The following is a 12594-nucleotide window of genomic DNA, read 5'->3' on the forward strand; positions in this document are numbered from 1 at the left end:
CCTACTTTTTTTACTCTGTATTATGTTGTGAGTACTTTCCCAAATTATTGCATTTTCTTCAGAAGCATGCTTGCTAATGGCTGCATGATATCACTGGCTAACTTCCAGCACCATAATTCCTTTTACCCATCCCCTGTTGCGGGACAGTTAGGCTGGGTCCAGTGTTACGGTGCTGTAAATAATGCTGGAGTGAACAGCCTTGCACATAAATCAGAACCCCTCAAGATACCCCAAGAACAGACACTAGATGAGAAATCCTCGTGTCGATGACTTATAATGCACACTGTCAAATCAGCCTCTGAGATATCAGTTATACCACTGTCCATTCTTTAAAACGGATGAGTAACAACTTCATAGTATTTCAGAAGGGATTATGTTTTGTTAGGGAAGAAAGAATGATTTTGAGGGTGGGGAGCTCTTTCTCATATTCTCCCCGATGATGCCGAGGGTAGCATCAGATTTTCTGTCATTGTTGCTGAACCACATCCGAATTTAGGCTGATGTCTTCCGAAACAGTCTCAAATCAGGAGACAAGTAAGTTTCACTTCAAACAAGTTAACAGAATCTGTGTTGAGAAGGCAAGCTGGGGGCTCAGCAGGAAACATACAAAGCCAGGGTTGATTCATGATGGGCGATGTGAGCAGAGGAGAGAAGGGGACTGACAGGCCAGCTGTGTGCTACTGACTGCTAGTCCCCTGCTCAGGAGTGGTGCTCAGACCTACAGTTTCAGCATCACCTCGGGGCTGGCTCAGCCCCCACCCTACCCTAGACCTCCTGGATTAGAATCTGCATTTTAACAAGAGGCCCAGCTCACTCTAAGTCCATCAAAACATAAGAAGTCCTGACCTACACTGAGGTCCAAATTCTTTTCCAGAGTTCACTGAGCTGAATCGAAGCCCAACACTCAGCCTCCTAAGAGAACGACTTAATAATGTTCCCCCAGATTAACACTCTTGTCCATGTTAAAGCTGAGTGTCACATTTCAGCTGATTAGACTAACAGCCAATGGGTCTCCAGACGTTGCCAAATGTCTCATGGTCTCAGATGCAGACAGAACCATCATCAATATTCCGGTTTATTTTTCTTCCAGTCATTTTTCCTTATGTTAAGTATAGATTTCCTTCTTCCAGTGACTGGTACATAGAATCCACTGCACAAGCAGCTACTGTCATCATCAACATCATCAATATTATCATCATGATCATCATCAATGACCATTATTGTCATCATTTTCATGATCACCCCCAGGGTTCTGGCATTTTAATTCCTGGAAAAGGTTACTGGAGTTTGGAAGCTTCATTGAGAACATCTTCCTGATAATTTATGGGGAGACTAAATAACGCTAGTCCTCAGTTTTTTAGGCACAGCTTAATGCAACTAGAAAAGCCGTAAGCATTGACATCAAGGTCCAGTCTAACCACTGAGTAATCCTGTGAGCCTGCACAGGTCACAAAACCGGTTGGAGCCTCGGTGACCTCATGCATACCTTGAGTTGTTACTGACGCCTAACTCACACGTTTGCATAAGCATCAAGTAGGACGGAGACTGAGAAAACAGTTTGGAAATTGTACAACATACTCCCATTTCCTTCCATCTCATAGGTGTCTCTATGCTAGTTGACCAAATGAGATGATCAAATTTTACTAAATTCCATTCTGGGTAATCTGGCCGTGCGTGGGAGGGGTAGGGTAGAGAAAAGGAAAATTGTCTGGCACATCCATGCTCTTAAAGTGATGAGAAACACAGGCTTCAGGTAGCAGGAATCCAGACCAGAGAATGGAACTCTCTGTCCTAATGGTTTCAACCCCATCCCTGTCAGCCCCTCCTCCAAACCACCCTCGACTTCTAGAAAACCAATAAAACACCATCACCCAACCCTCTCCCCATCAGGGAACACTGAAACCACCCAGATACAGCAACCACTTTCTACTTGGGGGCAGAACTGGGCTGCAGCCACCTGGACTCCCATGATGGACTTGTCTGTAATGAAGCCTTCCTGGGCCTGCAGAAGCAGCGAGTTCTATACCTCCCTTAACAGGACCCCTTACCTGGGAATCACCGGTGGATTTTCGGACACTCATGTGGGCAGTCTCTGGAGGGTGCGCTGGGGTCCCTGACGCGTGGTATCCATTCACTGCAGGGACAGAGACACGGCTCAGATGCTGTGTGGGCCACAGATGGGCACCCCCGCCTTTCGTCCACTGCAGCCCCTTTTCCCACCTCCTTCCCTGGCTCTGAGAGGTCTTGTGTGGCAAAGACTATCCCTTAGGATCTCATCTTTTCTGTATCTGCAGAGCTGAAAATGGGCCTATCTCTCTAATCCTCAGCGCCCAAATTACCGAATTCTTAGGGGCCTGAGTTTCTTCTTTAACCCAAGAGCAAAAGGAATGTGCCTAACAGGAGGGGAGGTCACTATGGTCCGGCTGCCATTGCTACAAATACCACATCAGCTGTAGTTACAAATGCCAATCACGGGTCCAATCTCCCTCCGTAAAGTCGGGGCGGGGGTATCTCCACCACCTTCCGACAATTTCCCTCATCTTTCTTAATAACTTCTCCACCCTCAAACTCAGAGCAGCGGAACGTGAGTGTACTGGAAAGAGGACTGGATTGATTGGCCACCGTGAAATTAGGCTCTGTCAATTAATAGTCAGGTGGTCATATGCACTTCATTCTTGAGTCACCGTTCTTCTAGAATTAAAAATACATAACCTGGCTTGGAACAGGGGCTCATGTCTGTAATCCCAGAACTTTGTAAGGCCACGGCAGGTGGATCATCTGAGGTCTGGAGTTCGAGACCAGCCTGGCACAGTGGCTCATGCCTGTAATCCCAGAGCTTTGGGAGGCCAAGGTGGGCGGATCACCTGAGGTCAGGAGTTTGAGACCAACCTGACCAACATTGGGAAACCCCGTCTCTACTGAAAGTACAAAAAAATGAGCCAGGCGTGGTGGCACACGCCTGTAATCCCAGCTACTCAGGAGGCTGAGGCAGGAGAATCGCTTGAGCCCAGGAGGCGGAGGTTGCAGCGAGCTGAGATGGCGCCATTGTACTCCAGCCTGGGCAACAAGAGCAAAACTCCATCTCAAAACAAACAAACAAACAAAACAAAAACATTATCTGAGGTTCTAAAATTCTACCCTTGTAACTTTATGTCTCTTGGGGGACACTCACTTATGCTCCCAACACTTGCACTCCAAGGGATGGGGACGCCCTGATATGTAGTATCTGCCGATTCCTGTGCCAAAGACACTCCCAGCATGGATGGTTTCAAGCCCCAACGCCGCCGCACGCACATCCTGACATCACGAAGTCACACTGGGACCCACGTGATCTCAATTCCCAGGTGGTACCGCTTTCGTAGGAATATAACTACATAAGCTTAGATGAGCAGCTTCTCCTCTGTGACCCTCAGCTTCTGTACCTGTAAAATGGGGATAATTCTACCTAGTCTCCTGACCTCCTGTGTTGATGTAAGAATCCAACAAAGGATAATTGCAAAAGTTATAAGTAGTCATAAAGCACTTTGTTTTAAAAAGGGAAGGATGAAAGGCAGGGTGCGGTAGCTCACGCCTGTAATCCCAGTACTTTGTAAGGTGGAGGCGGGAGGATTGCTTGAGTCCAGGAGTTCCAAACCAGCCTGGGCAACATAGTGAGACCCCATCTCTATTTTTAACAATAGAAAAAATATAAAAAAAATTTAAAAGGGAGGGATGGCCAGGGGCAGTGGCTCACGCCTGTCATCCCAGCACTTTGGGGGGCAGAGGGAGGATTGCTTGAGCCCAGGAGTTTAAGATCAGCCTGGACAACACAGTGAGACCCCATCTCTACAAAATAATAATTATTTTTTTAATTAGCTGGGTGTGGTGGCTCGTGTCTATAGTTCTAGTAACTCGGGAGGCTGAGGTAGGAGAATAGCTCGAGCCTGGGAGGTGGAAGCTGCAGTGAACTGTGATTGTGCCACTACACTCCAGCCCACACTTCAGAGTGTGACACCCTGTCTCAAGAAAGTGGGGGAGCAGAGGCATGCAGAAGGGGAAGGTCATTGCTTTCATTCCTGAATTGAGTCCCCAGGAACCACAAGCCTGCCTGACCTCTAGAGACCAGAACAATGCACCATCCCCGTGACCCAGGCTTCTAGTAATTGCCAACACGTATATACAATGCGGGTCAGACTGGAGGAAGATCTATACACTAATGTCCAACTCACGACTCTTCTAGAGAAAACTCTATAGCGTGGCAGGAAGCACAGGAGAATATGGCTGAAAGTTACCACCAACACCTACTCATCTGGAGCGACAAGGGCTGAAGGCAAGCGCTGGGCAATGGGATGACGAAGCCTGTTCCACGGAGAACCCGTCTCCTGCTCAGGCGGTGCCCCATTCTCCAGCACCTGCAGTGAAAACTCCAGGGGCCAAGCGGGGCCACCTGCAGCCGAGTGCCTGTGGGCAGCCAGGCTTCTCCCCGAGCTACAGTGTTTGCCCTCCACTCCAGAATAAGGTGGTTGCACACATCCCAAGGAAATAGAAAGCTGACCCACAGCAGGCCCCTAGTGCAGTGGAAGCTTGGGGAAGCAACAAGAAACAAGAAATCCACCCTGCAGGGCCAGCTACAAGCCTGGGCCACACCCACGCCCCTGGAGCAGCTGGCCAAGTGCAGACACCATCCACCCGCTATGAAGGCAGCTTAAGAGGAGAGGCCAGGATTCCAACAGCAACAGGGAGAATGCTGAAGGGGCGAAGGAGAATCCGCTCCAACTGGCATCAAGCTATGCCAGGAAGGACATGAGCCTGATGATAAATACACCCCACAACGAGGTCATGAGAGCCGAGAAATTTTATCAAATAGCATAGAACTGAAATGGATAAAACACAGATGCCGAAAGACCTAAAGACAACAGAAGAAAACCTCAGAACAGTGCTTTCAGTTTAGGACCGATTAACAGACAGAAGCAAGGAGGATAAAGAAGACTCGAATAATTTAATTTAAAGGGCTGATTGAAATAGATGTAGTAAACATCACATCCTACAAACAAAGGCAACATCTTCTGCCAGGAAGCCCTGGAACATTTAAAAACGTGGTCATATTTAAGCCACAAATAAACTGTCAATACATGGCAAAAGGCAGAAAAAACACAGGCCACATTCTTTGACCAGGAAAGCAATAAAAGTAGATAATAATAATGAAAGAATAAATATACAAGATCCCCATCCCCCCAACTCCTAAACACTTGGAAATGTAAGAAACTGTCCTCTTAACTAATACCAGATCAAAAAGGAATTTAAAACTGTAATTACACAATATTTAGAAAATAATAAAGAAGAATATATCAAAACAAATGGAATAAAGTCTGAATTATACTTGGAGGAAAATCCACAGCCTTAATTTTTTCATTACCAAACCCAAGGCAACAAAAATAAATGGACTAAACATTCAACTTAAGATTTTAGGAAAAAAGTTTAAAGGCCAATAAAATACGCCAAAAGAAAACAGGAGAAAGGAATAGAAAAGTGGCAAGAGAAACTAATGCGTCAGGAAACAGGAGACCATTAGCAAACCATGACTGGTTCAGTGTGTGTGTATCACAACAATAAAAACAGCAGATAAGCCAGGGAAATTTGAGAGGGAAAGAGAACACAAATGCTCAGAATTAGGGATTAGAAAGAAAACAATGACACGACAAATATAGTAGAAACTTTGTCTTTTTTTTTTTGAGACAGAGTCTTGCTTCATTGCCCAGGCTGGAGTGTAATGGCGTGATCTCGGCTCACTGTGACCTCCGCCTCCCAGGTTCAAGTGATTCTCCTGCCTCAGCCTCCCGAGTAGCTGGGATTACAGACGTCCGCCACCATGCCCAGCTAATGTTTGTATTTTTAGTGGAGACGGGGTTTCATTGTGTTGACCAGGCTGGTCTCGAACTCCTGACCTCAAGTGATCCGCCAGCCTCAGCCTCCCAAAGTGCTGGGATTACAGGCGTAAGCCACCGTGCTGTACTTATAGTAGAAACTTTTTAAATGCAAGAACCTATGACTTAGAATTCTGTATCTTCAACACCAAGCCTCCCATGAGGTTCAAATCATCAAAAGGGTTTCAAGAGATGCCAAAAAGAAGTAAAACCTTTGAAAAATGGCCTCCCCCTAAAAGGCATTGGACCCAGACGGTTTGATGGGCAAATTCATTCACACACTCAAGAAAGAAATACCCAGGCGTAGAAATGTGTGGCAGTCTTCTAGGTCTATTTTACAAAGCCAACATGACCTTGATCTTAAAATCAAACAATACACAAGGAAACCACGTTTAGTCTGCTGTCGAAAATGAAATGCACAAGTTTTTACCTGAGTGGGTAATAAATATCTTTGATAAACGCTGAGTCCCCATGAACCAAGGTTGTCCCAGCTCCTAAGGAGACCCGGACTCACTCCCTCCCTCCCTAGACCCTCCAAATGCAGGCCCAGTCCTGCCTCTCCTCTGCCCCAGTGTTTCCCCACACTTGCAGCCACCAGGAACTGTATAAAGGGGAGACGTTTCGCCCCTAATCCAATCCCTTGTTCTTACTTCGGTTCTGGTCTGTCAGCTGATAGCTAATTACTGCTCATGTCAAAACAATTACTAGGAAAGAAAACATAATTTTCCATTCGACCCTTTCTCCCCACGCAGCAGCTCTCCTCGGACACCCTGTCTGGCTGCATACCACTCTCCCAGGCACATTCAGAACACGTCTCAGTGGAGATCTAGACAGTTACAACCCACAAGATCCCGGCAACCTTCACCCACGGCATTCCTCATTGCCATTCCCTGTCCTCGGGGCTCCCGGCTCACCCAGGGTCAGCCGCAGAACAAATGAGGCCAGAAGTGGGTGCCTGCGGGGCCTCCAGCCTCCCGGGGAGGAAAAATGAAACTGGTCAAGGATCGCTCATAAAGGGAACATAATTCAGTCTGGAGATACAAGGAAAAAAAAAAAAGGCAAATGTCACATTCAGCTGTTTTTAGGATTTTTAAAAAGGGAACTAAAAGCTCTATCTAGTTAGTAACCTTAGCAGCTTCAACTACAAATAGTACACACAGGCACCCACACACTTCATGTGCCTTATGGGCAGTTAAGCAACTTGAGAGGGCTTAGGAGGTGTCTAATGAGAGGAGGGGACAGATATTTGGGTAGAAAAGAAGAGAGGGAGGTCTGGGTAGGGAGAAGTGAACAGACACAGAGAAGAAAGGAGAATATGAAATGTTATCAAGAAAGACCAAACAACAAAGAAGCGCCAGCAGCTTCGCCACCCAGGGCTCACCCCCGCCCGCAGCTCGGCTTCCGTATGTCAGTATCGATCCCTGATGGAAAAAGTCAGAGCCCTACTCTCCAAGTTCCTGTTTCCCCAGGAACCCGAAAGAACGTAAGAAAATCAGCCATGAACACTCTCTTATTAAACCTCCTGTAGGTCTGGCCTAATTTCTCCTGTCTCTGGAATAAATATAGTAATTTCATTCATCAAGGTAAGGAACCTGGTGGCCGGGCGCGGTTGCTCACGCCTGTAATCCCAGCACTTTGGGAGGCTGAGGAGGGCGGCTCACTTGAGGTCAGGAGTTCGAGACCAGCCTGACCAACATGGTGAAACCCCATCTCTACTAAAATACAAAAATTAGCCAGGGGTGGTGGTGCATGCCTGTAATCCCAGCTACTTGGGAGGCTGAGGCAGGAGAATTGCTTGAATCTGGGAGGCGGAGGTTGCAGTGAGCCGAGATGGTGGCATTGCACTCTAGCCTGGGCAACAAGTGTGAAACTCTGTCTCCAAAACAAACAAAAAAAACAAAGTTAAGGAACCTGGGAGTGCTGAAGCCCTGATTGTTGAAATCCTCGCTTCCCTCTTTTTCTCTTCCCCTCTCTTCTTCCCTCCCTCCCTTCCCCTCCTCCTTCCCTTTTTCCTTCCTCCCCTCCTTCCACCAGTCCTCCTTTCCTCCTTCTTTCTCACCCCCTCCCTTTTCCTTCCTTCCACCCGTCCTCTTTCCCCATCTATCACATATTAAACATGGTGAAGCCTAATATTTCCCCAGGTGTGTTAAACAGGACAGCAATTCTGCCAGGATGTGTATTGTAAGTGTTATGCGGTGATGGTAATGGGTCAGTGTTACAGTCCAAAGAATTTAGGACAAACACCCCATTATTCCGATCGAGTTTATTTACAGTAGGCCTTGCAGAATATGCTGACATGCGCTTGAAATCTCAAACAAGGCAACAGCATGCAACATGCCTCCACGCACACACAGAACCCATTTAGGGAAATACAGCAGGGCTACCGTGAAATCCACTTTGGGACACATAGCCATGGCCATAGAATGCAAGGTTTGAAGTGGGGCAGTTCTGTGCTCATCCAGTCTGATGACACAGGGCACAATTACAGCCTCCTTCCTCCCACCACGCCCTGGAAGGCCTCGCAGTTTCCTTGGTCACCATGCTCACCTTCTCAGGAGGATCCACTGTCTGCCCCTGTCCATTTAGGGGAGCAGTTTTATATAAATACCTTTCTGTCCTAGAAATTTCTCTCTGGCCACCTGGTCCTCACTGTCTCTCCTGGTTGTCTAAAATGTCAACTGCGTTCCCAAAGACAGAACTGATAAAAGATTGTCCCACACGGTTGTGAACAGTTCTATGGTTGCTTTCCAGGACATCAGAGGTTAAACAGGCCTTTGTAATGTCCCAGGAACCTCAGCCAGCAAGGACACTGGTTCTAGGGGAACATGCACTTCTTCCAACAGAGGGTGTTGCGGCCTTTCCTGGAGTCGGTGGTGAGGTCCGAGTCAGAGCGCTGGGGAAGCTGCTTTGAACCTGAGACTGGCTAATTCTGCAAGAAGCGAGGGTCTTCCTTTGCTCCTGCAGGGGAGAGGAGAGCTGGTCCAGGCTTCCCGATCTGGAGAAGAAGGTGTGGGCGAGGGTGAGGCTCTCAGTTCCAGAGCCCCCTCCCCAGAGAGCCCCTGCTCAGAGGAAGCACAGCTGTCTCCCTAACCATACCCCTGGCCAGTTCCTCAGGCTCAAAGGAAGGTCCTCCTTGCCCTTCAGCCTCTGCAAAGGCACTTGTTCTCTCCCCTTTAATCTGGGTTCCCTGAGGCTACTGGAGGCCTAAGGATGATCTCTCAGTGGGCTGACGCCCCAAGGCTGAGCAAAGCCAGATCCTGAACCCATGTTTCCTGAAACACTCCCGCAACCGCCCACCAGGACAACCTCAGTAAATAATAGATTTCTTTTATCCTTAAGAAAAACATGTAAGTTCAATGCCCATCCCAGGCCCAGACGCTCAGAAAGGAATTCACTTTCTACATGTGCACTGTTGACACAAAAGCCACAGGTGCCTATTTGAATGTAAACAAATCACATTTAAATAAAATCTAAATGCAATATGATTTCCAGGACTGGATCCGAGAACAGAAAAAGGATATGAATGGGAGAACTCATGACATCTTAATAAAGTCTAACATTCAGTTACTTGTAACGCACGATGTCAATTTCACGGTTTTGACAGATGTACTGTGGTTATGTAAGATGTCAACCGGGGGAACTAAGTCAAGAAGGCAAGGGAACTTACTGTCTTTATAGCTTTATAGCTTTAAAAACTGTTCCCCAAATTTTAAAAAGTTATTAAAGTACATGAAAAATTCAGCTCCTTGCGCATACCAACCACATTTCAAGCACTCAATAGCCACACGTGGCTAGTGGCTACCATATTGGAAGGCGTAGAGAAAGAATGCTCATACTGTCACAGAGGGTTCTATTGGACAACACTGCCCTGTACTGTCTTCATTCTACCCAGTGACTCATATATGAACACTCCCAGCATCTCCCTTTTCACTCATTTTCTTTCCCTTTGCCTGTCACTATTCCTCTCTACAAATCAGTATTTCCACACTGCACGTTAAGCCCAGCCCAAAGAGGATTTTTAATATTTGCAGCAGTTACTGAATGGCGTCTTAGGTGTTCTATTTTGGTTTAAACTTTACTTCTTACTCAGGTGGGTCTCACCCAGAAAGCCTGGCATTAAACGCCTCTAGCAAAACTACTGAATAAACACAGCTCCCATAACTCTGGTGATATTAAAGGATGGAATGCAAGCAAAGTCCCCAGACCAGGGCTGATCCTAAGTAGCACCCAACATTCAAAGACTGGAGTCTAGTTTATATGGAGGTTGGGGGAGGGCGGCTTTGGGGGAGGACTCTGGGCATGTTTCTAGAACTTTCTTCCCAGCTGGCAACCTGGCTGCCTGTGCTTAGCAGCATCCAACAAACCTGCACGAATAAGAATGAACCAGCTCTGTCTGTGGGTGGCCCTTCAAACTCTCTCTAGAAGTTTACAAAACTACAACACAAAAGTAAAGCCAGCTGGGTATGGTGGCTCATGCCTGTAACCCCAGCACTTTCGGAGGCTGAGGCTGGAGTATCACTTGAGTCTGGGAGTTTGAAACCAGCCTGGGCAATATAGTGAGACCTTGTCTCTATGAAAAATCCTTTAAAAATTAGCTGGGCAAGGTGGCATGTGCCTATAGTCCCAGCTAATCGGGAGGCTGAGGTAGGATGATCACTTGAGCCCAGGAGGTCAAGACTGCAGTGAGCCAAGATCACACCACTGCACTCCAGCCTGGGCAACAGAGCAAGACCCTACCTCAAACAAACAAAAGAATCCAAAAGCATGCATGGATGGGTGGGGCCTCATTTGATCTCCCTCCAGGCCCTCAAGTTTATGAATGGGGCAAATGAGGCCTGGCAAGGAGAAACATGCTCAAGGCCCCAGTTTAACAAATTGTAATTTTACAAATCTAGGATGCCAGTGATTGAGGCCAGCAGTGGCTCATGTCTGTAATCTGGGTAATTTTGGGAGGATCATTTGAGCCCAGGAGTTCAAAATCAGTCTGAGCAATATGGCAAAACACTGTCTCTATAAAAAAAAAAATACTAAAATAAGAAAATTAGCTGGGTGTGGTGGCACATGCCTGTAGTTCCAGCTACTTGGGAGGCTGAAACAGGAGGACTGCTTGAGCCCTGGAGGAGGAGGCTGCAGTGAGCTATGACCATGATACTGTATTCCAGCCTGAGTAACAGAGCAAGACCATGTCTCTAATAAACTAGTATATAATACTATTGATTGTAAGATGCATCTGACTTCCAAGATATTAATATGTCAGGGGAAAACGTATGTCTTAGAATGAATGACACAGGATTCTTTGATGTTGGGAGCTACTGCTGCTTGCTTCAATGGGCCGTGGTCCGGGAACCCTTGAACAGCGCTGAACTGATGCTCTGGGTCACTCTACAACAGAGCTTCTCCACCTCAGCACTAGTAAACATTTAGGGCTGGGTGATTCGTTGTAGTGAAGACTTTCCTGTGCATCGTGGGATGTTCAGCAGCATCCCTGGCCTCTACCCACTAAACGCCTGTAGCACCTCCCCGCAGTGCTGACAGTCAAAAATATCTCCAGACATTGCCGAACGTCCCCTGGTAGGCAAAATCACCCAATAGAGGGAGGAAGGCTTAAGACATATGTGGTATGTTGCAAACAAACAAAGCACTGAAAGCACTTGAGTTAAATAGGTTTCTTCATTTCAGGCCTTCCTGCAGTCTTCAGAATGCTCATGTGCCTGTCCGTCTTCATCCTCCTTCATGGAGCACGGATAGATCTGGGATCCCAAGGATTCCACCTTAGGAGATACTACCTCAGCACCCTGGGGGTGGGGCAGAGGGGGAACGTTGTCAACACACTCGGTCTAGCCTTGGCCATGCTGCCCATTCTAGTCTCTATATCTGACCTTCTCCATCCATCTCCCCACCTTTCTCAGCCCCCTTTAGGGGCCCAGCACACAGTGCAGCGCTGGATGGAGACAGGCTCTTGATACGCTTGTAGGGTAAAGATCGGAGCCTGTTAAACCCAGGCCTCTAAGCCAGGGACCGGAGGCGGCTCCTGTGAGTCCCCCTTCTGCAGGACAGCCCCCATCAGCAGCAGAGAGGACAAGATGCTCCCTGTGGAGGGGTGCCAGGAGAGCGGGCTTTGGAGAAGTGATCCCATCACTCGAAGGGCAAATCTCGACCAACCCACCAACGGGGCAGGCTGTGAGTCACACCTGCCATCTCTACACGTCCAAGCCTCCCTCTGCCGGCCTCCCTGTCCCCTCCTCCTTCCCAGACCACTCTGGCTGGAAAAGACAGCTGGGTTTCCTTTTTGGTGTCTGGCTGGCCTGGAGCCAGCCAGGAAAGAGGACGCACCTTGTGTCATTCACTGGCATTTTGATTGCTAAACACACACACACACACACACACACACACACAAAGAACAACAGTGAAAGAGGTCGGGCGCGGTGGCTCACGCCTGTAATCTCTGCACTTTGGGAGGCTGAGGCGGGCGGATCACGAGGTCAGGAGATCGAGACCATCCTGGCTAACACGGTGAAACCCCGTCTCTACTAAAAATACAAAAAAAAATTAGCCGGGCACGGTGGCGGCGCCTGTAGTCCCAGCTACTCGGGAGGCTGAGGCAGGAGAATGGCGTGAACCCGGGAGGCGGAGCTTGCAGTGAGCCGAGATCGCGCCACTGTACTCTAGCCTGGGCGACAGAGCGAGACTC

General features: G+C 47.9%; 1 protein-coding gene across 5 annotated transcripts in view; it reads right to left on the reverse strand.

Moving 5' to 3' along the window:
• Window positions 1-12594, reverse strand: part of GAS7 (growth arrest specific 7) — a 286811-nt gene that overhangs the window by 56257 nt on the left and 217960 nt on the right. For all 5 annotated transcript variants that reach the window (XM_025361025.1, XM_025361028.1, XM_025361026.1 and 2 more), the window contains one exon: window positions 2049-2134. In XM_025361025.1, the coding sequence (XP_025216810.1) occupies window positions 2049-2134 (86 nt within the window). The remainder of the gene's footprint in view (window positions 1-2048; window positions 2135-12594) is intronic.

The sequence above is a fragment of the Theropithecus gelada genome, chromosome 16 (assembly GCF_003255815.1).
Source record: "Theropithecus gelada isolate Dixy chromosome 16, Tgel_1.0, whole genome shotgun sequence".
Taxonomy (NCBI): Eukaryota; Metazoa; Chordata; class Mammalia; order Primates; family Cercopithecidae; genus Theropithecus; species Theropithecus gelada.